This window comes from Haemaphysalis longicornis, unplaced genomic scaffold, assembly GCF_048455015.1.
Source record: "Haemaphysalis longicornis isolate Haplotype H1 unplaced genomic scaffold, Haemaphysalis longicornis Haplotype H1 scaffold_2, whole genome shotgun sequence".
Lineage (NCBI taxonomy): Eukaryota > Metazoa > Arthropoda > Arachnida > Ixodida > Ixodidae > Haemaphysalis > Haemaphysalis longicornis.
This window is the reverse complement of record NW_027526295.1, coordinates 16439130-16463292: the sequence shown is the minus strand read 5'-3', so window position 1 is coordinate 16463292 and position 24163 is coordinate 16439130. Positions and strand designations below refer to the sequence as shown.

The following is a 24163-nucleotide window of genomic DNA, read 5'->3' as shown; positions in this document are numbered from 1 at the left end:
CCCCGTTATCAGGATGCGCTAAGAGAAGCCTAATGTCAACGAGGTAGGAGCCGCTGCACAGCGCATTCCTCTTTCTCGCTCCCAACCAGTGCACTGCAGGCAAGCTTGCCACTGCACCGCACGGATAGGCTTTCTTTTATCCGGATGCACTTGGGCACACCCCCCGTTATCAGGATGCGCTAAGAGAAGCCTAATGTCAACGAGGTAGGAGCCGCTGCACAGCGCATTCCTCTTTCTCGCTCCCAACCAGTGCACTGCAGGCAAGCTTGCCACTGCAACCGCACGGATAGGCTTTCTTTTATCCGGATGCACTTGGCACACCCCCGTTATCAGGATGCGCTAAGAGAAACCTAATGTCAACGAGGTAGGAGCCGCTGCACAGCGCATTCCTCTTTCTCGCTCCCAACCAGTGCACTGCAGGCAAGCTTGCCACTGCACCGCACGGATAGGCTTTCTTTTATCCGGATGCACTTGGGCACACCCCCGTTATCAGGATGCGCTAAGAGAAGCCTAATGTCAACGAGGTAGGAGCCGCTGCACAGCGCATTCCTCTTTCTCGCTCCCAACCAGTGCACTGCAGGCAAGCTTGCCACTGCACCGCACGGATAGGCTTTCTTTTATCCGGATGCACTTGGGCACACCCCCGTTATCAGGATGCGCTAAGAGAAGCCTAATGTCAACGAGGTAGGAGCCGCTGCACAGCGCATTCCTCTTTCTCGCTCCCAACCAGTGCACTGCAGGCAAGCTTGCCACTGCACCGCACGGATAGGCTTTCTTTTATCCGGATGCACTTGGGCACACCCCCGTTATCAGGATGTGCTAAGAGAAGCCTAATGTCAACGAGGTAGGAGCCGCTGCACAGCGCATTCCTCTTTCTCGCTCCCAACCAGTGCACTGCAGGCAAGCTTGCCACTACACCGCACGGATAGGCTTTCTTTTATCCGGATGCACTTGGGCACACCCCCGTTATCAGGATGCGCTAAGAGAAGCCTAATGTCAACGAGGTAGGAGCCGCTGCACAGCGCATTCCTCTTTCTCGCTCCCAACCAGTGCACTGCAGGCAAGCTTGCCACTGCACCGCACGGATAGGCTTTCTTTTATCCGGATGCACTTGGGCACACCCCCGTTATCAGGATGCGCTAAGAGAAGCCTAATGTCAACGAGGTAGGAGCCGCTGCACAGCGCATTCCTCTTTCTCGCTCCCAACCAGTGCACTGCAGGCAAGCTTGCCACTGCACCGCACGGATAGGCTTTCTTTTATCCGGATGCCCTTAGGCACACCCCCGTTATCAGGATGCGCTAAGAGAAGCCTAATGTCAACGAGGTAGGAGCCGCTGCACAGCGCATTCCTCTTTCTCGCTCCCAACCAGTGCACTGCAGGCAAGCTTGCCACTGCACCGCACGGATAGGCTTTCTTTTATCCGGATGCACTTGGGCACAACCCCCGTTATCAGGATGCGCTAAGAGAAGCCTAATGTCAACGAGGTAGGAGCCGCTGCACAGCGCATTCCTCTTTCTCGCTCCCAACCAGTGCACTGCAGGCAAGCTTGCCACTGCACCGCACGGATAGGCTTTCTTTTATCCGGATGCACTTAGGCACACCCCCGTTATCAGGATGCGCTAAGAGAAGCCTAATGTCAACGAGGTAGGAGCCGCTGCACAGCGCATTCCTCTTTCTCGCTCCCAACCAGTGCACTGCAGGCAAGCTTGCCACTGCACCGCACGGATAGGCTTTCTTTTATCCGGATGCACTTGGGCACACCCCCGTTATCAGGATGCGCTAAGAGAAGCCTAATGTCAACGAGGTAGGAGCCGCTGCACAGCGCATTCCTCTTTCTCGCTCCCAACCAGTGCACTGCAGGCAAGCTTGCCACTGCACCGCACGGATAGGCTTTCTTTTATCCGGATGCACTTGGGCACACCCCCGTTATCAGGATGCGCTAAGAGAAGCCTAATGTCAACGAGGTAGGAGCCGCTGCACAGCGCATTCCTCTTTCTCGCTCCCAACCAGTGCACTGCAGGCAAGCTTGCCACTGCACCGCACGGATAGGCTTTCTTTTATCCGGATGCACTTGGGCACACCCCCGTTATCAGGATGCGCTAAGAGAAGCCTAATGTCAACGAGGTAGGAGCCGCTGCACAGCGCATTCCTCTTTCTCGCTCCCAACCAGTGCACTGCAGGCAAGCTTGCCACTGCACCGCACGGATAGGCTTTCTTTTATCCGGATGCACTTGGGCACACCCCCGTTATCAGGATGCGCTAAGAGAAGCCTAATGTCAACGAGGTAGGAGCCGCTGCACAGCGCATTCCTCTTTCTCGCTCCCAACCAGTGCACTGCAGGCAAGCTTGCCACTGCACCGCACGGATAGGCTTTCTTTTATCCGGATGCACTTGGGCACACCCCCGTTATCAGGATGCGCTAAGAGAAGCCTAATGTCAACGAGGTAGGAGCCGCTGCACAGCGCATTCCTCTTTCTCGCTCCCATCCAGTGCACTGCAGGCAAGCTTGCCACTGCACCGCACGGATAGGCTTTCTTTTATCCGGATGCACTTAGGCACACCCCCGTTATCAGGATGCGCTAAGAGAAGCCTAATGTCAACGAGGTAGGAGCCGCTGCACAGCGCATTCCTCTTTCTCGCTCCCAACCAGTGCACTGCAGGCAAGCTTGCCACTGCACCGCACGGATAGGCTTTCTTTTATCCGGATGCACTTGGGCACACCCCCGTTATCAGGATGCGCTAAGAGAAGCCTAATGTCAACGAGGTAGGAGCCGCTGCACAGCGCATTCCTCTTTCTCGCTCCCAACCAGTGCACTGCAGGCAAGCTTGCCACTGCACCGCACGGATAGGCTTTCTTTTATCCGGATGCACTTAGGCACACCCCCGTTATCAGGATGCGCTAAGAGAAGCCTAATGTCAACGAGGTAGGAGCCGCTGCACAGCGCATTCCTCTTTCTCGCTCCCAACCAGTGCACTGCAGGCAAGCTTGCCACTGCACCGCACGGATAGGCTTTGTTTTATCCGGATGCACTTAGGCACACCCCCGTTATCAGGATGCGCTAAGAGAAGCCTAATGTCAACGAGGTAGGAGCCGCTGCACAGCGCATTCCTCTTTCTCGCTCCCAACCAGTGCACTGCAGGCAAGCTTGCCACTGCACCGCACGGATAGGCTTTCTTTTATCCGGATGCACTTGGGCACACCCCCGTTATCAGGATGCGCTAAGAGAAGCCTAATGTCAACGAGGTAGGAGCCGCTGCACAGCGCATTCCTCTTTCTCGCTCCCAACCAGTGCACTGCAGGCAAGCTTGCCACTGCACCGCACGGATAGGCTTTCTTTTATCCGGATGCACTTGGGCACACCCCCGTTATCAGGATGCGCTAAGAGAAGCCTAATGTCAACGAGGTAGGAGCCGCTGCACAGCGCATTCCTCTTTCTCGCTCCCAACCAGTGCACTGCAGGCAAGCTTGCCACTGCACCGCACGGATAGGCTTTCTTTTATCCGGATGCACTTAGGCACACCCCCGTTATCAGGATGCGCTAAGAGAAGCCTAATGTCAACGAGGTAGGAGCCGCTGCACAGCGCATTCCTCTTTCTCGCTCCCAACCAGTGCACTGCAGGCAAGCTTGCCACTGCACCGCACGGATAGGCTTTCTTTTATCCGGATGCACTTGGGCACACCCCCGTTATCAGGATGCGCTAAGAGAAGCCTAATGTCAACGAGGTAGGAGCCGCTGCACAGCGCATTCCTCTTTCTCGCTCCCAACCAGTGCACTGCAGGCAAGCTTGCCACTGCACCGCACGGATAGGCTTTCTTTTATCCGGATGCACTTGGGCACACCCCCGTTATCAGGATGCGCTAAGAGAAGCCTAATGTCAACGAGGTAGGAGCCGCTGCACAGCGCATTCCTCTTTCTCGCTCCCAACCAGTGCACTGCAGGCAAGCTTGCCACTGCACCGCACGGATAGGCTTTCTTTTATCCGGATGCACTTAGGCACACCCCCGTTATCAGGATGCGCTAAGAGAAGCCTAATGTCAACGAGGTAGGAGCCGCTGCACAGCGCATTCCTCTTTCTCGCTCCCAACCAGTGCACTGCAGGCAAGCTTGCCACTGCACCGCACGGATAGGCTTTCTTTTATCCGGATGCACTTAGGCACACCCCCGTTATCAGGATGCGCTAAGAGAAGCCTAATGTCAACGAGGTAGGAGCCGCTGCACAGCGCATTCCTCTTTCTCGCTCCCAACCAGTGCACTGCAGGCAAGCTTGCCACTGCACCGCACGGATAGGCTTTCTTTTATCCGGATGCACTTGGGCACACCCCCGTTATCAGGATGCGCTAAGAGAAGCCTAATGTCAACGAGGTAGGAGCCGCTGCACAGCGCATTCCTCTTTCTCGCTCCCAACCAGTGCACTGCAGGCAAGCTTGCCACTGCACCGCACGGATAGGCTTTCTTTTATCCGGATGCACTTGGGCACACCCCCGTTATCAGGATGCGCTAAGAGAAGCCTAATGTCAACGAGGTAGGAGCCGCTGCACAGCGCATTCCTCTTTCTCGCTACCAACCAGTGCACTGCAGGCAAGCTTGCCAGTGCACCGCACACGTCTGGTCCATTCTGGAGGGCTCGTAAAGAGTGCGATACTTCGAGCATATCATCTTCCACCTGTCGCAAAGGTTATACAGTCTGAACCCCGCAATGATGGAACTAGCGAGGAAAGCCGAAAAATCGGCTTTTGCGAGAATTTCGCTGCCACGAGAATGAAACTGAACGATAGAAAAAGCACCCACAAAGCAATCTTTTTTTTTTTTTTTCAAAAGTTGGTTATATTACTTTGCCAGCATTATCTCGCAGCAACTTCAAAGCTCAGCTCTCAAACTACAAGTTATTGCTACAGTGGAACCTCGATAACACGACCTTCAAAGGACCGCAAGAAAGCGTCGTACAACCAGGCTGTCGTATGACCAAAGTTCGGGTAAATGCCGGCCTAGGAGACGGTCTCGCGCGACAGATGGGCTAGAAGCTTACTCAAACTACTATATTTACTGCGTTCTTGCGTGATTCCCAAACCTTTCTCTGAAATCCCAAGCTTAAAAAAAAGGAACACCTATGTTGTGTCCCCCTCCCCTCCATGGTGTCCGAGCTAGCTCGTGAGAGAAGCGCTGCGTGCTACGCGACACACGTGCCATCCGGCGCCATTTATAGCCTGCCAGCCCCGCGCCTTGCGCACATGAGATAAGGCCGACGTGATCGAGCAAATTGAGAGGGGGAAAAGGGGAAAAAGGGCAAAACTGCCAAGGCTAAGTGAAACAGAGGGCGGAGATAAAAACATTCCCGTACAGGGTGGAAACACCCTTTGAACGGTCCCATGCCGTCGCTATCGGATCAAAGTGCTCAACACACAGCTGTTTTTGTTTCCCACAAGACCCAGCAAGGTGAGATAGGTAAGTGATGATTCAAACTTTGCCAGTAAACCCTGTTGTGACCAAAATTGTAGCGCGGTCGTGCTACAGTGACTTGCGGCGGTGGCCAGCGAGTGACCCGAAATGGCAGTGCCAACGTTTCTCCACCCTTGCGGCGGACGCTCGTGAATGTAGGCGCCCTTGCAAAGCAGAGCGCACACTGTTAAGCTGAGGGCCTCATGAAAGGGCGAGACTTGGATCGAGCTGGCGAGGGAAGCGTCCTGGTGTTTTCGCATTCAGTGCTGGCTCAGTGGGAGCTCCAAACTCCCATTGGTCCACCCGCCACCGGAACCCTGAACTATGACTTCTTGCGGTTCGCACGTTGTCGTGCTGCTGCCACGTGGGGCCGTCCAAGGTTAACTCCTGCCCACGAGTACCTGCCTGCGTGCTTGCGTCTGTTCAGCCAGTTGTCTCGCCTGCGTGTGGACCTCTGCACATCAAGCAGCGTCACAGGGGGTTAAGAATAGAGGTCAGGCAAATTGGCAAAGCGGAGTAAAATATGGGGAAAACGCCGGTTTATCCCCGCCAGGGTCCGTCGTATGAAGCGGACTGCGTGCACCCGAGCATCAGGTTATCGGGGTTTTTGAGGAGTTTGCCGGGAACGCAGGGATCGGTCGCAAGAAGCGGGTCATCGTAAGTCTGGGGGATGTACCAGTGGGGTTGCACTGTATATGGACGTCGTGCACTCTTAGTAACGATCCAATCATGTCAAATGCATGCAAAACATTCCGCCGGTTCGCCTTCTCTGCACGTTTTGATCCTTGTTCCTTGGCACTGAGCATGCCCGAGCATGCAAGCGAAGTCCAGGCATGTAATAGTACAACTACTATTTGCGTTTCTGAACACTGATTCACAGGGTTTGTGCGTATCACTGAAAACCTTGAAAGACTTGTGTTTGTGGTCTTGGAAGTTACGTATCTTAATTCCTTGATTTTCTTTTTCATTTTAATGAGTACAAAAGTAACATGTGGCCACGTGAGGACTGATTGTTGCTGGGTTGATCTTCTTTAGTGAATACATGTTTTGCATTTTGTAACATGCTGAAAATGTCTCCCAATGCAACTCTGACAGCTCTGAGAAGTTGTAGATGAAGAAAATGTTGCAGGAGTCATCGTGTTGACAAGGGGACTTGTCTCAGAACAGGTCTTCTAGTTTGAATGTTGGCTCAAGCATCATTCCAATTTTCCAACGATTTCAAGTCTCCCTCTTACCCTGAACATAGTCCTTGAAAATTACACACAGCCTTGAGTCCTGGAAAACCTTGAATTTTTGTTGGATAAACCGTGGTTGAAGCGCCTAAAGGGGGCCACGAAGAAATATGCAAGTTTGGATATTCCAAAGATTGCCTCGTCAGAGTAACACGGGCATCACTTTTAACCGAAGCTTTGCTCGGAAGAGGCACATAACGAGGAAAAGAGAAAAGCGGCACCAGCTAGATTGCCGCACTGAACTTTATGACGCATTACCGGCAGCTCGTTGCGAATAAATGAGGCTGGGAAAGTCCAACTGAATCTAAACAGAGATCATAACCTTACAGAAGGAGCTGTTCACACTTAAATTTAGTGCATACTCTTTTTATATCAGTAAGAATGCTACCTAAACAATGGAAGTTACGAGCAATAATGTTACAAGCATAGAAGCAGCTATACCCGTGCCACGCGTACCCGAAAAATGACCTTGAATGCTTAAGTCGAAGTTTTAATATGCCATTAATTCGCTGCTACACGCAACAATATAATGCCGTTCCATACCTGCCCACTCTTCCAAATTTGTCGTAAAATGTACGAATTGTACCAAGTGTGCTTGAAATCGTGCATGTAAGAATTTGCTTCCCTGCCCAATGGAGTTGCTGCTCATTGCTCTTCAACACTGACGGTTTGCACGTATGGTTCTGGAAACGTTTGTCACAAAACGTTCGTCCGTTTAGACTTAGAAATTGAAGTGTGCTGCCCCCACTTCCCTTAGTCTGCGGTTATTACGAATTTCCATGTCACCAGGTTGGCAGGCATGCCATTCGCCCTAATGTCACTTTTGCATTAAGGAGTCCTGCACAACTCATTCACCTTCACGGACGCCTTAAATCTGCCTTCTCTCAATCACAATGGGGTACACCAAATGGCCCCGTTGGTGGTGACCTATGTTTTCTTTCACCAGCCTTTGCTGTTTGACGTCTAGCACAACCCACTCGAATAATGTGATTCGCTTCTTAAAAGGCCTTAAAGGGACACAGTAAGTGAATTTGTCAAGCTCCTGTTTTTGCTTGCACTGCGTAGACTGGCTCAAATAAACACACTTTTTATGGTTTACACGGTCGGTAAGGCGGTATTTATTTTATAAAGCTCGAAAGAAGAAAAACTACCATTGGCGGTCTGTGGCAGCCACACCAACTAAAGCAGTAATGCCAATACAAGGTGCTACGTGATTGGACGATGTCTAAGATAAGAATTTAAATCAGTTCCTGTTTCAGTTCTGGGAAACAACACGCTTGGCGTTTGACGTTATCGTTGGCTGGACATTCATGATACCTCAGTAATCGGTCTACCGCGATTCTGCCATGTTGTTGGCTGTAACACGCCTCAGATAAGCCTACCGGCACAGCTTGGAATTGTAGCAATTGTAGCAATTGGCTTCATGCGGCAGAAGTGCTTGCAGGAGTCGAAAATCAATTATGCATGTCAGGGTTGGAGGCCACATTTTGAAGCCTTTGTATATTCATTATCACTGTCAAAAGTAGCCACAAAGTTGCCATGGCGCCAGTCACAATTTTCGGGATCCAGGAGCCGCTAAAAGGAGCCAATATGACGAGAAATCGCCAAACCTGGCAACCCGCCAGCTATGGCCCCTTAAGTGGCTACTGGCTTGTCTTGTAATGGCTACAATACTTTCTTTTCTGGGTGGCGCCAGCTGCGGCCACTTCCTTCAATTTCACTTGGAAATTGGCGCGTGTTTCAAAATCCTCGAATCCAAGCCAACCCTGGAGTTTGATGTATCAGTATTTCAAAAAAACTATCGGCTTGGATTCGAATAAATATGGTATCGAGACCTTTAATTTGATACCTCACAAGCCCTAGTGGCATTACTTCGACATTTAACCCAATCTATGACTCACGTGACTATCGCATGACTAAAGCAGCAAGCAATTTTTGATTTCTCCCACGTGATTCCCCTTATCTAGACCTTTAATTTGGTACCTCACAAGCCCTAGTGGCATTACTTTGACTGTTTGACAATTTGACACCAAATCAATGACTAACAAATAAGGAATTAAGTACCTATATTAGGTAATTAATTAAACCGAACGCGTGTCGCCCGGACCTAATTTCTGACAAAAAATTGTGAGTTTCGCATGACTAACATCATCACAGTAATGAGAGGTTGCCCCTTTAAACAACAAGGAAACACGCGTTCTCCACACCTACACGCCAGGGCATGTCCCGACCATTTTTGCGATTTTCTTCCGTGGGTGGCGCTGTTGAACGGCGCCTACTGCACCACCTGTCAGTCCCACGTTCGGGCCGGTATTGGGTTTCTAGAATTAGGCATTCTGGCCGTTTCCCCAAAAATTTCGAGTAAGTGAGCAATTTATATGCCATGATTCATACCCATGACACCATCGTTGGATTCAGTATAGTAATTAGGCGAGAGTGCTGGATAGTCGCGTGACTGTCTTATTGCGCAGTTCTTAGGTCGCCTGCTTAAAGTGGTCACGTTACCTAGTTCATCTAACTTGGATGAAAATACACTGCGCCCGGATGGTATTGGTTGCCAACTATATTACAAAGCACTGTCGTGTGTTGTGCGCTGTGTGGGTCCTGGATTATATTGGTTGGCACCTGGATTATATTCACTGGCGCTGGGATTATATTGAGCGGGAAATCCTGTAGTATACTAGTCAGCAAAGTGCCGCAAGTGCGTTTGTGTGGAGCGACTTGGACTTGGTACAGTCTACAAACCAACAAACTAGAGGCATATTCTTGCCAGCACAAGCGTGCCGTGGCTTAGTTTCAGCTGGCGTGGAACAAGTTGCGACGACCCACCGGCGGCCGGCTCACTTGGCGCCTGACCGATCCTCTGGGAGGGTCGGCGAAGCGTGCAGTGGCCAAGTCGAGCCAAGCCATCTCGCTGGAGCGTCGTGCGAACCGCCGTAAGAGATCGGCGGCACGGAGAATGCAGAGAGGAAGAGAGCATTTTTGAAATAGCTGCGTAAATGCAGCGAGGGTGGGATGAAACATGGCCTGGAGAGTCCAGACTGCAATCGACACTGTGAATGCCATAGTGTTTACAGATCACTTCAGTGTACCTTTAAAGGGGTCCTGAAATGCCTTCCGCCGATGCATGGACGTACATGTAACCAAATAAAGCAATGTATTAGCAATCTCCTCCTGCAAGAATTTTGTTAAAGCGATGAGTATTAGCTGAGAAATCGTAAATCAAAAACCACGCATTATCGCCGAGCCGCGTTTCCTCCTCCTTTCAACTGTTTCTTCGCTGTTGGCCTCCCCTCCCATGATGCTCCGCTCCTCAGCGGTGACGTACTTCCGCTATTGCGCTCCCACAGACTGCCGTCTGCTACGGGCCAGCTCTTTCGGCTTTTTCATCTCTGTAGACACCATGGAGACAGGCTGGAAAAGCGAACGAATGACCTGGCCGCATGTGTGCGGCCTGGCCTTGCCCTTTCGCGGTGTACGTAGCTGCAGGGCTGCAGTTGGTATCGGCGGCGAACTCGCAGCCGCGTGGGGAGAATCGTGCGCTCGTTCCCTTTGGTGTACCGCGCACTGTTTATCCAAAAAGCGCGGTCTCAGATGTGGCCCCGCTGGTGCCGGGTGTTATTTTGCTGTGGTTGTAATTCCTACTACCGGCGGCATGTGAAAAAAGACATTTTCAACCGACACAGAACCCGTGCACAAAACGCGCCGGATCGGATCGCTTTATCAGCGGCGATGAACGTGAAGGCGAAGAGCAAACCAACGCTGCACTCGATCAGCGAGAACCCGTGTTCTGACAAGCTGCACCCATGTGTTGCATTCAACACTGACGGGAAAGCGTTTGTTTGCACTTGTTTGGATAGTCGTAAAATGTCCAAACACTCCGGCACTCCGCTAGCAGATCAGCCGGCGAGACATTTCGGAAAACATTTGACAGATGGCGCCGTATGCATTAGTGTGTCGCTACGCGAAACTGATGAGACGCTCTACTAAAACTCCCATCGCGGTGTCACGTAGCGGGACGCAAAAATTTAGCGTTTAGCCTATGCAAAGGCCACAAACGCTGTACTAAAACTCTATTAGCAGCAAAATAGCGTGCGTATGTGAAACCGCTTGCGTTTACAAAGCTGTACGCCGAGCGCGTACGTTTCAAACCTAGTGACATCGTTTAAATACACTGGCAAGCACAGTGTAACGTAGTCAGATATCAACCGTATGCTCAGGCGACAAGCAAGAGCTTGTTTTATGTGGGGCGGAGATTGCGCATAAAGGCCCGTTCGCACTTGCGACGAAAGCGAGTGAGAGCGGCAGGAATTCCGTCGCTTTGTCGCGCGACGATCGTTTTTGTCGAATGGTCGGGACAAATTTTGGTTGCGCGACAGAATTCCCGTCGCTTTCGCTCGCTTTCGTCGCAAGCGGGAATGGAAAGTTCTGCCGCTGCCGTCTGCTACGCAGCTCGGAGGTAACCGCGCGATCTGCTCGGGCCGGATGAACGCGCATACTCCCGCGCGGCAGCGCCCCAAGCGGCAGACGGCCGCGTACATCGCTCCCGGCGCCCGCCTGGAGCCCGCCCTCGGCACACTAGCCAGTATATTTCAGGCACTATAATGGAGGAAAGATTTTTTGCTTCCGATGAACCTAGTTCTTTGCCCCTGTGTTTTTAAATACGTGAAGTGGTTAGCACGTCGTCCTCACGCAGCTCTGTATCGTCGTAGCATCGCTGATTGTCCGAACGAAGCTTGCAGCTAAGCCAATGCAGCGACCGAAGCTGTGTGTGTGTGTGTGCATCGCCTCCTGTGTGTTGTGGACGCGTTCGTTTCGCGATGAAATGCGACATTGTACTTCTGCGGGTGGATAGTGCTTCCCATGGTCTGGATTATCTTTCTCGAACGACGTACCACTCAACCTCGCATGGGGTATGTGCAGTGTGCCTGGCTAAAAGCCTTCTCGCTTGCGCGCCAGAGTTGTGACTTGCTGCTCGTCCCCGCAAACCGGGTGTGAGGTGAGTGCCGTATTTACGACGGGCAGGAGGAGGCAACTCATCGTCTGTCAATCGCGGTTCAGACTTGCAACGCATGTTGTGACGTTGCGTTCGTTCGAAACGCATCTCTGGATTGTTTTGAAGTTGAATAAAATGTACGCGTCAAACCCGGACATTCGGCTCAGGGCGTTCTCTGCGATTGCACCAAAGAAGTGCCACGGGACTTTCTTTATGGTACGTACTCACGTAAGATAAAATCCACGTCGTGTTATGGCCGTGTTGCATTCAATACAAACGGTTAAGCGTTTGTTTACACTTGTTTCGTTTGTCGTAAAATGTCAAAGCACTCCGGCACTCCGCTGGCAGATCAGCCGGCGAGCCGACGCTGAGCAGACGACTCATCTCTTTGCCGGAAGTGCGTGAAAAAGCCGCCCAATAGCAGGATGTCTAGCTCATGACGAACATCTGGGAATCGATGATGTAGACATGTGAAGATGGCGGCGTCCAAAAACACGAAGGAAAGGGTGAGAAAAAAGCGACAAACTTTGCAACAAAAGTGTGAGCTTTCCGCTGCGCGTAAAAGAGTAATACTTGGCACAGGTGACGTTGGCGACCCAATCTAGCGATTGCGCTAGTTCATTTAGTGTGCTCAAAATGCCTTTCAGGGCCCCTTTAAGCACGCAGTGCCATTTTTCGTGTACATCTGGCACGGGTATTGGTGTGGTTCATTGTGGGTGAACACTGCTCAACGCAGCCATCGGGCGCATTGGGCTTGCCTGGCACGACAGTGTCACTTTGGTGCAGATGTTTGTCGGATCAAATGCAATGTTTCACGAAAACGAATATTATCAATTGTAATGAAAATATGATAGGTATACAGGTCTGGCCCACGGTCCTCGGGCGGTATCGCAATGCCATCTAGGCGCTGTGAATGCTGCTCCCAAAGTAGCATTCTGCAGGCAGTGGTCACCTCAGCCAGCATACTAAGTTACATTTCAGGTGCCTGCTCATGACGCCACAAAACATACCATGCAGCGGGAGAAGCGAAGTTCTGGCCTAAACGGTTTAATTTCTCAGTGGCTAAAGCACCATTTGCAAGCGGACAAATGCTGCGGGTTCCATAAAAGAGCATCAGAGAAACGTACTCTGTCTTGGTGGAAGTGTTTGCTTTTCCAAGGACCCGAGGGCTTGGCCCCCCCCGGGGGCCACCAGCGAGAGCAAGCGGGGGCTCGGCGGAGTGCCTTCCCTCTTGGCACGCCCAGGCTGAAGGGGCTTCCCGCCGCCGGGGGGTGCAGGTCGGCCGAGTGGTCGCGTCTCTCGGAGCAGGACCGGTCCAAGATGAACGTGGCTCCCCCACCGGACGACGACAGCGAGTTCTGGTGAGGGCCGCTCCCGGGCACAGGGGCAGGGGCACAGGGCTCGTGCTGCTGAGCAGCCTGGGAAAAGCAGCTGTGCAGGGTTCGAGGAAGCTAGCCCCGGCGTTCCGAAACCTTCCTCCACTCGAGCCCCCAGTGGAGGAGTGCCCTGAAAGTGCACAAGCGCTATTGCGCATGCCTCCCCTCAGCCGAGTGGAGGAGGCACTCGGAGACGAGCAGGGTAACACGACGCACAGCATGGGCGAGGCAATAAAAGTAGCACAATGGTTCTGCACCAGGCTGTACGCCAGCGGCATTAGACTGGGGCGAACTACTTGGCCTACAAGCGGAGCTTGCAGTGCTTCCACTAGTAACCGAAGAGGAAGGAGACAAGGCACGGTGACGACAGCATAGCCATGGGTCTCTCGAAGGAGGGAGGAGACACTGTACTCAAGAAGCTCGCTAAAGAATCTTGCCAAAGGGGCGAGCAAAGCGGGTGACGGTTTTGCTATAGTGCCAGCAGCGATGGCACACGTCTTTAGTTGTTGGGAAAAGTGCCGTGGCCCAGATGTTTCCGATGCACAAAGCAGATGCCAGTTCGATATCTGGCCATTTCAAAGGCGTAAACGTAGACGGCCGTCTTTTCTGCATGAATGAGAGAGCTCAGTGATGACATGAAGTCACAAGGCCACCAAGCCTGCCTGCTGCTAGACTATTGCTCCGAACAGCAGGTTGACAGCCTTGAGCTCGCAAACATTTTCCAGCCAACTGCACTTCGTTAATTCAGCAAAGGCGTCAACAGCTTCATGTGCTGCTACCGGCGCCATTTATTACGAAAAAACCTGGTGGGCATCCGCTTCCAGTGGTGAGCAAAGGTGAACTCCAGTGATGCTACCGAGATGCTTTGCTGTGTCCCGGTCAGAAGTCGCACTGGAGGCCATTGCGAATGGCTTCGTCAAAGCCAGGTTGTCTGTGGGGGAAACCCTGAGAACCCAGGGAATGTGACTGAGGTGTGCGGACAATGGTGAGACGCTCGTCGCAACGCCTCGAGTACAGGCGAAAGGTCGGATGCAGTGCCTCTGATGGAGACGGCTCTAGCGTCGCCATCTGCCGGGCCGGCCACCAAGAGGGAGGTGGTGGACAGAGGGGTGGTTCAGTAAAATTGACAGCTGGGCTAGTTGGTTTTGATTCATCGTACGTAGCGCTTGAAAGGGGACACAGAAGAGAAGACACACACGATGGCGCTAACTCGCAACTGACTTTAGGCATAAACACAAATACATACCGTATTTTCCGGTGTATAAGTCACACCATTGTATAAGTCGCACCCCCCTCAGAATGACAGTTTTTCCGAAAAAAAACATAGGTCGCATCGGTGTATAAAACGCACCGGTATATAAGACGCACTTGTTAATTAGGTAAACGCATAGTGAATCAGATCGTTAGAAAGTGCGGCGAAAGTCCGTGGTTGCGGCGGCCGCCGCCTATTAACGCATCCCCCTGTAAGGAGGGCTAGACACGGGCATATAACATCCAAAGTCTAGACAGAACTAACTTCTCAAAACTGGTTTATTGATACACAAAGATGGCATGTACTTGCGGACGGCGTTTAGGCAAAACGATCGAAGTCTTTTTCCTCAGACTCGCTAATAAATAATTCAGTATTTCCAGCAGGAGTTCCACTGGCGCATCACTGTCGTCCCCGACTCTCTGATGTTTCTTTGCCAACACTCACGGACCGGATTACTCCGGCCTTTGTCAACCCGCCCACAACTGTTTTTGTAGAATCGGAGTCCCAAGAGTCCGAGACCCATTTGGCCAGCTCTCCAAATGTCGCGCGTCTCTTGCGTGCTGTCGTAAATGAGCGCAATAAAGGTGTCATGGCGGAGGGAAGTGCACAACTGGACGCGGCCAGGAAATCGAAACTTATCCGCAAGCTGTCATATGAAAAATTAGCAGCACCCTTACCTCCTTCAGAGTAACTCTCTGTAATAATTCATAAGCTGCATTTTGTTTTTGCAACTCAGTTTGATGCTACTTTGAGTTTATTCTGAACTGTAGTTGCTGCGCATGGCGTAAAGGGGCTCGCGGTTGTCGCACGCCCACTCCCGCTCCGCTTAGCTGCTGAGCGGAGCGTAAAAACGCCAAACTAAAACTCTATATTATCATTGTTTTTGATTAGAAAAAGCTGCAAATTATTTGGTGTAACGTCCCGAAGCGACATAGGGGCTATGAGAACGTCGTACCGGTGGGCTTGGGATTGAGTTACACCATAGAGCTGTGTCTCAATGTGCGCTGCCCACGCGGGGCCGCCGCCAACTGGATTTATTCCACACATAGGTCGCACCGGTGGATAAGACACACCAACGAAAATTTCAGAAAAAAAAAACGCGACTTATACATCGGAAAATACGGTACTTAGAAAAAACCCGTGCCCAGGTCAACCCCAAAAGTGCAGTTTGATAAACACAACTGTCACAGGATTACGATTAAAAAAACACAACATTACATTGTACATAGTCAACAACAAACCTGAAAAACACCTAAGTTAATGCACTTGACAAGAGCTGAAATTCCTTTTCATGTAGTGCCACCGATGCGTGGCTGACACACTTATCATCGTGCTTTCGTATATAAAAAGCTTCAATACCGTATTTACTCGCATAATGATCGCACTCGCGTAGTGATCACCCTCGAAGTTTGTCGTCAAAATTCGATTTCTTTTCATTTCCCGCGCAATGAACGTACCCTGAACTTGTCCCAGCAGTATGTCGTATGTGTCCAGGTCTAGCTCATGACGATCGTGCTTACCTCTGTTTTCTTCCTTTTCAAAGCTGACTTGCCGATATTGGCGATATCGGTAAGCATGCGTTCAATATTGATGAGGAAGAAACTCTCACTAAATGCACATAACGCACTCACAAGAGAAAGGAAAAAATGCGCTCAGCTTGCTGCGTCGGCCCTCATATCTGTTTTGATGTCCCGCACATGACATCGGCAGCCCTGTCGTCCTGTTGTCACCTCACAGCTAACTCGTTCCGGCGCATTCCGTAATTCATGAAAACACTGCATTTTGCGTCACTTTTCAAAGCGGCTGGCGGTGGTGTGCAGAGTTTTTATTATGTTTTTATTATTTTTAATATATTCTTGAGATTTATTGTAAAAATTCTGACCCGCAACTTGCTTGCGTTTTATATGCTCAAAAGCTTTTCGCGCAAAATTTACGAAGCGTAATGAACGCACCCCTAAATTTGCATCAATTTTTTTGGAAAAAAAAAAGTGCGATCATTACGCGAGTAAATACGGTAATCTCCCGTGTCAATTGCTGTCCACTTTTTGAAAGCACCAGCGTGTTGTGGCAACACAATCACCAATTGACACGTGAGATTAGCTCGATCCCGGGTTTGAGCTGCTTGTGACAATTGTGGTTGCTGTGCGAGCGGCGTGTGCGAATGCTGCTCCCCGCATGTGGACCCAGGCTGACCCTGGGGGAGTTTGTGGAACGCTTCACGGACGCGTGCTTCTGCTTCGTGCCCGGCCGCGGCGGCCTGCGCGAGGTGTGCTTCCAGGGCGAGTGGACCGTGGGCGAGCGGGGCACCCCACACGACCGCGCGGGCGGGTGCATCAACTACCGCTCGTTCCTGCGGAACCCCCAGGTGGGGCCCCCTCTCTCTCTCTCCTTGGTGGCGCCCGCCTTCGCAACTGGGCAGCACTCGGGGCAGCAGTGGGGACCTGGGGCAAGAGCGGGAGGGCAGGGGAGCTTCCTGGTGCGGCCGCCGCCATCGGCATTTCCCCCACCAGGTGCCGCTACCCTCTCCTTCACGGTCACAGCTATGAAGCTTGGCAGTCCGCCTTGGTTATCATTGTGGCACTGTCTGGTCGTTCGCTGGCGCTTGCCGCAACGGGCCGTTTCTCCTCCCATGTATTCTCGCTTCGTGACCTTGGGAGAGCAGGTGGCAGTTGGGGCTGTGTCTGGCAGGACGGCAAGCTGGGCCAGTGGGTTGCGGCTGATCACTTCGAGAATGCCTGCTCTGCGTAGCGCTGTTGCGGTGCTCAGTTGTGAGCTGCCTCCTGTTCCCTTCTGTTCTGACTGTGCGCACCAGTGCCCAATGGCGGCAGCAGTGGCAGGCCTGTCCAGCATGTGCACTCGGCCCTCCTTAGCTGAAGCCATTTGTGGGGGAGGTGCAGAGCCAAACAGGAGGGAGAGGAAAGCCACTTGGCCAGTGCCAGGCACACACCTCTCGGGGCAGTAATTTCCAAAGAAAGAGGCAGCCAAACTGACTGACCCTTAGCGCCAAGTACTGTGCAATTTTTCGCTACTGAATGCTGTAGTGTTCAGCAATACAAAAGGTGAGAATATTGAACTAAAAGGCAGTAAAACTGGGGGGGGGGGGGTTTCAGTTATCACTTTGGGATTCGACGCAGATGCGCCAGGAAGCAGTCAGGCATTCGTTTTTGGCACATGGTGGGCGAATCCGTGGACTGCCTGCGGACAGGCAGTGGGAGTCTGCAGAGCAGCTAGCCCCCCCGAGTGTGTGCGTGTGCCCCTCCTCCACGGGGCCTGATGCGTGGCGTGTGCACCGCTGGCGTGCAGTACCGGCTGGACGTGAAGGAGGACGCGGAGGTGCTGGTGCTGGTCTACCTGATGCAAGACAGCATGGAGGGCGAGGGGCCGCCGGAGAACTGTGCCATCGGCATCCACGTCATGCAGGTAGGGGGCTTCCCATCAGGGGAATCAGTGTGGCGGGACGAGCAGTGCCTGCCCCTGGGGTCTTTCCTGGGTCGGGAGGAGCGGGAGCACACCTCGGTGCGGGAAGGGGCCCCCCACTCTTTCTGCTCTCCTGCACCCCGGCAGTCTCTTCGGGGCCGTCGTTCCAGGAGTGGGTGCCCCTAGCTGCTGGAGAGGGCCTGCAGGCTCCAGCTTGAATGCCAACTGGGGCTGCCTGGTTGGCCCCTCTGCACCAGAAGAAGGGACGTCCTGGTGCCATGTGGGAGAAAGAGGGGCGAATGGCTCGGTCCGTGCGCTGGATAGGATTGCGGGCTGACCCACAAAGCAGCCTTGTTTTGGCACAGCTGCTGCGCTGCTCTGCGGTGGGTGGAAGGCACAAAACGGCTGCACACTCGAGGAAGATATCGGGGAGTTGGTTGCTCAAGCTTGGGGGCGACCCACTGCTTGTGTCGAGTATAGTTTGCAGTGGGCAGTTTGTGGCTACAGTGAAACCTCGTTTCAAGGGACCCAAGAAACGTGTCTCTTGAAACCAAGCTCTCTTGCAAGCAATGTTGCTAACATGGGAAACGTAGGAAAACCGACCAAACCGGCTTCATTCAAATGTCTCTTATAACCAAGTGTCTCTTGTAACGAGGTTTTCCTGTAGTCCCTGCCCATGCCAGCTTCCAAAAACAGCGCAGCCTTTCAACGAGCCCCTGGGCCGATGTTGCCTACGCCACGCTCGCAGTGGGTAGGCAGACAGGGGGGTTGCTTGCAGGGCTGCTGCTGAGGCACGAGACACAGAGGGTGGCTGGTCTGAATCCTGGGGCCGAACGTGTGGGGGCACCAGCAGAGGTGTAGTGATGTGTGCCTGCGACGGTGGGAAGAAGGGCCCTGGGGATGGTTGCCCAGAAACCGTCCTGGTTGCTTGTGTGGCCATCATAAGACCGTGTAGCAGCACTGACGAAGATGACAAAGCACCACTCTGAGGCTCACTGCGCGAGCATCGTGGCGTGAGCGGTCAGTGCTCCCAGGAACTCCGAGCGTTCGGCCAGGCATAGCTGCCGCCAGCCCGTCAGCTGCTGGCTTGTGTTCTAAATAAGGTGTGTTTCTGTGGCTCGGCGTTTTCATTGCCTCGTGCTACCACAGCCCCGTTGATCAGTGCGTGGCAGGGGCCAAAGAGCAGTGGGACGGCCGGGCCGATCGCAGCCAGACTGGCCATCCATGCTTCAAAGCCTTGAAGCGGGGTACTACTGGGCCGCCCCTCCTGTCCAGGTGGAGGTGAACCGGCAGTTCCGGGTGCACGCGTTGAAGGCCAAGGTGTGCAGCTCGGAGTACGTGCGCTCGCGGGGGGTGTTCCTCGAGTGCAGGCTGCAACGGGGCCGCTTCTGCCTGCTGCCCACCACCTTCCGGCCGGGGCGCGGCCGCCGATTCCTCCTGCGCCTGCTCTCCCGGCACCCGCTTGACGTCAGGTATACTATAGTGCTTGTTCCTCTGCTGAGGAGGTGCAGTTCCCGTGTCTGCTGACGCTCAACGTGGCCTGTGTTGAGGCACCCCTTCAAGCACAGACATGGCAGCAACTGTGCTGTCTGGCAAAAAAGCCTGACGTTTAGTGGAAAAGCAGAGCTTTGTGTAGTCTCCACAGTTCCATAGTTCTGTGGGGTGAAGGGGATCGGCCAGACAACAAGCAGGCCTTTTGGTGCCCTCGCCACCACCATGCAGAGCGGACACGTACTGCGTGGATGCCAGGGGTACGGGGGTGCAGGTGTCTTCCTTGTTGTCCTGGGGGTGGCCTCTGTCCTGGCCCCGTGTGTCGCGGAGGATGGGCCGCCGCTGCAACTCCTGTCGGGTTTCTCACTTCCTCCGCTGTGCTGCGTTGCTGCACTTCTCCTGAGCTGACGCAAAGGGGAGAAGAGATGGACAGTGCCATTTCTGGGTCCTGCGAGTGACTCCAGCGGTGTGGTCCTGAGGGCAGGTTCCCTCGGTTGGCGGTGCTGGCCCTGCGCCCGGTTCTCTGCTCGCACCCACAGATGGCCCCAGTGTAGGGGGGCCTAACCATGCCACCACACGGGCTCAATGTTGGGCACAAATCTCTGACACCAGCTTTCTAATTGCGCCTAGTTTGCCCAAATGAGTAGGCGGAGGAGCCTCCAGGCATCTTCTTTGTTGTGCAGCACTTTAATTATTCGCTCGAGTATAAATCGTGCCGCTACATTGAAACACCCTGCACACATTAAGTCCACACTGTGGATCGGGATAGTACCATGGATGGCGTGCAGCATTAGGAGCAACTCAGCTGGCACTACCGTATTTTCTCGCGTATAACCCACACCAAAAATGCGAAAATTTCAGTGGCAGTGTAGGGGTGCAAATATTGCACGGGGTTTTTCCTTTAATGCAGCTTCACGACAATACACGTTGTGCCGGGAAGCTCCTACGCAGTAACACTGACTAAGCCGTCCGTGGCAGCGATTGCGCAAAACATGCGCAAGGAAGAAAAAACAAGGACGCGTGCAGTGTAACAACTGAATTGTATTAGGAGTTCTGACTTTGGCATTGCAGCTGGCGTATTCTACTTGCTAAATATACGCTTTTTCTGTCTACATAGTATGTGATGTGCAGCCTTTCCTATATCAAATGTGCGGGGAATACGCGAGGCACATTTTCTTTTTTCTTTTTTGCAGCGGTCTGAAAGTAGGGGTGCGGATTATGTGCAAGGGCGGGTTATACAGGAAAACCTCGTTACAAGCGACACTGTTACAAGAGACACTTGAATGTAAGAGACATGTAAGGTTGTAAGAGACACTTGAATGTATGCATGGGACGAAGAAAGGGACAAACGATACGGAATTCGGAAAAACAAGTGGACCGACAAGCTTAGACAGGTATTCACTATTTTAAACGTGAACTGCCGCAGCATTGTAAACAAACCTGTTGAGCTCGAAGGATTACTTGTTGCTCATGACGCGGAATTTGCTTTACTCACAGAAACGTGGCTGAGTGATGATATCTTCGACAGTGAATTCGTCCCTGCAAACTATCGGGTGTTTCGTAAGGACCGCGACCGAAGGGGCGGGGGAGTATCTATTATTTTTAAAAGTAAAATTAGGGTTTTAAGGATGCCTGACGTTTCGGGTGTTGAAAGTATCTTCTGTAAGGTATACATTAACAAAATTAGACACATAATTGGAGTAGTTTATAGACCGCCAAACAGCTCGGCTCTTGTATTAGATAACTTAAAAGAATATCTTCTCAAACATGTGAAACCTGGCGATAAATTGATAATAGCTGGAGATTACAACATGCCTAATGTAGATTGGGCAGACGTCTCGCCAAGTACAGAAGCTGAAGATAAAATGCTAGATATTGTTTTTACGTATGACTTATCTCAGAACGTAAGCGACTACACAAGAACGCAAAACGGATCAGCCTCCATTCTTGATTTATTTTTTGTTAGCGGTAGTATGGAAAGTAAGACGTCGTGCCATGTCATGCCAGGTATATCGGATCAGCAAGCTGTTGTGTTAAAATTAGAAGATGTACATACTGTGGAATATAGTGAGATTTGTATGCACCCGAATATGTCTCGCGCTGATGACGTATCCATCATTGACATGTTGGAAATTGGTTACGACAATTTTGCGAACATGACCTGCTCTGTGAATGAATTGTGGCTCCAATTCAAATACATTGTGAATGAGTGTGTCGAACGCTTTGTGCCTAAAATTTCTAAAAAATCCAAAAACCGCAATCCTTGGATAACTCGGGGTACGTTGCAATTACAACGGAAGCTCAAGAGATTAAAAAAGAAGTTCAGAAGTCCTACAAATGTCCAGCAGCAATCGGTAATAGATAAAATATCAAGTGAGCTAAAATTAAAAATTTCTCAAGATAAGGATAAATACTACGGCTTTTCGCTTCCGAGTTTAATTAAGGCGTCCCCCAAGAGATTTTGGAAAACAATTACTCCTAAGTCTTGCTCTCCTGACATGTTCGTCATAGATGGAAAAAACGTGCACGACGATGAAGTGGTTGCCGCCGCCTTTAATGACGATTTCACGTCAGTTTTTACGATGGACAATAATGTTCTTCCCGCGTTTTAAATGAATCTCCCCCCACTTTCTGATGTTAGTATTTCTGAACCTGGAATATTGAATTTACTGTTACATCTTGATATAAATCTCCAGGACCAGACGATATCCCCAATTCCTTTTTAAAAAGATACGCGGAACGGTGTGAAAAATACTTATATGTTGTCTTCACGAAGTCTGTAAATGATGGCGCTTTACCTGATGACTGGAGGCTAGCCAAAATCAAACCTGTACATAAAACCGGAGGAAAAACTTGCATTCAAAATTACCACCCAGTCTCACTCACTTCAACATCATGTAAACTGCTAGAACATATCATTTACAAGCACATAATTAGCTATTTAGAAAAACATAAGGTAATAACAAATATGCAGCACAGATTTCGGGCTGGTTTCTCGACCACTACTCAGCTAGTGGAAACCGTTCATGACTTTGCGAGTGCCATTAATGAAGGAAAACAAACTGACGTAATATTTATGGGTTTTAAAAAAGCATTCGATAAAGTACCGCATCAAAAGCTTCTGCACAAATTAGGACATATTATACGAAATGATAAATTACGTGCCTGGATTTCTGCGTACCTCCGAAGTCGAAGTCAATTTGTCGCAATCAATAAGGCTTCTTCCAACTGTGCACCGGTTGATTCTGGCGTCCCTCAGGGCTCAGTACTGGGTCCTTTATTGTTTTTATTATATATTAATGACATCGTTCTTGACCTTTCTGTTCATGTTAAACTACGAAAATGACTGCATTGTATATGAAAAGATAGAATCTCCGCAAGACCAGTTAAGACTAAATAATGACTTCCAGAAAATAATTGCTTGGTGCCACGAGTGGCAAATGTCTATCAACTTCAAAAAAAACTGTCTTCATGAAAATAACCCATAAAAAGGTTCCCTTCCAGTACCATTACACCGCTAATAATATTCGTCTGCAGGAAGTAGAAAACTACAAGTACCTCGGCCTATGGATATCGAACAAGCTTTCCTAAACGAAACACATAGACAACATCACAGCTAGATCACTACGCAAGTTATTCTTTCTACGGCGTTCCTTAAAATTGTCCACACCGAATGTACGTCTTCTCGCATATAATGCAATTATCCAACCAATAATAGAGTACGCAGTAGTAATCTGGGACCCATTCACAAAATCCGATATTAATAAATTAGAAAGGTTGCAAAAAAAGGCTGCAAGATTCATTTACAATTCATATGGGCGCACCTCCATATCAGCTCTTCTTGACCAAAGCGGGATGTTGCCCATCTCCGAAAGAAACCGGATTTGCCGCCTGAAGTTGTTCTTTCAATTAATTCGAGGGCATTACTCTGTTGACACTTCCCGCATCCTAAAATATTCATCCAATTATAATAAAAGACCCCGCCACGCGTGCTGGTCTTGGACAAACTTTTTTATTTTTCAAGCTATTGAGATGAAAACTTCCAAACAGATGTATTTCAGCATTCTGATTTCAAATATCAATTTATATTTTGGATATCACAAGTAGTTCTAATTTCATACAGATTTCATTGTTAAAAGCCTATCCCCAATTTTAAAAAAAATCTGCTTTATTGATGCTTCTAAACTGCACTTCATTGCATTGCTTAGCAACCAGGGAGTGCAATAAAAGTATTCCCATGCTTCTAGCCTTCCTACAACCAATTGTATGAGGGTTCAAACTTCGTTGTTTGAACAAACTTCGTTGTATGAGGGTTCAAACTTCGTTGTTTGAACCCTCATACAATTGGTTGTAGGAAGGCTAGAAGCATGGGAATACTTTTATTGCACTCCCTGGTTGCTAAGCAATGCAATGAAGTGCAGTTTAGAAGCATCAATAAAGCAGATTTTTTTTTTAAATTGGGGATAGGTTTTTAACAATGAAATCTGTATGAAATTAGAACTACTTGCGATATCCAAAATCTAAATTGATATTTGAAATCAGAATGCTGAAATACATCTGTTTGGAAGTTTTCATCTCAATAGCTTGAAAAATAAAAAAGTTTTGTCTAAGACCAGCCTCCCCCCTTAAACCCTCAAAATAACTGCTACAAATATTCATTTTTTCCTCGAACACTTGTTGAATGGAACGACCTGACTAACGAAGCGGTAACACAGCAGTCATTGACTTCATTTGAAAAGTGTTTGTAATAAGACATGTATTTTTATTGTTGTGCATTTTATGTTCTATTGTTTGTTGCCTTATCTTGTATGTATTTGCATTTACTTACCTGTACCCACCCTGCAAAAGTCTCGAGAGAGACTGCAGTATTTACAAATAAATAAAATAAATAAATAAACAAGCCGATTTGGTCAGTTTTCTCGTGTTCCCCATGTTAGCAACATTGCTTACAAGAGACACA

At 50.5% G+C, this 24163-nt stretch overlaps 1 protein-coding gene across 2 annotated transcripts in view; it reads left to right on the top strand.

Moving 5' to 3' along the window:
* Nucleotides 1–24163, top strand: part of LOC144168771 (calpain-5-like) — a 189319-nt gene that overhangs the window by 126043 nt on the left and 39113 nt on the right. For both annotated transcript variants that reach the window (XM_077697737.1, XM_077697736.1), the window contains 4 exons: nt 12945–13028; nt 16483–16660; nt 17599–17715; nt 18988–19184. In XM_077697737.1, coding sequence (XP_077553863.1) covers nt 12945–13028; nt 16483–16660; nt 17599–17715; nt 18988–19184 — 576 coding nt within the window. The remainder of the gene's footprint in view (nt 1–12944; nt 13029–16482; nt 16661–17598; nt 17716–18987; nt 19185–24163) is intronic.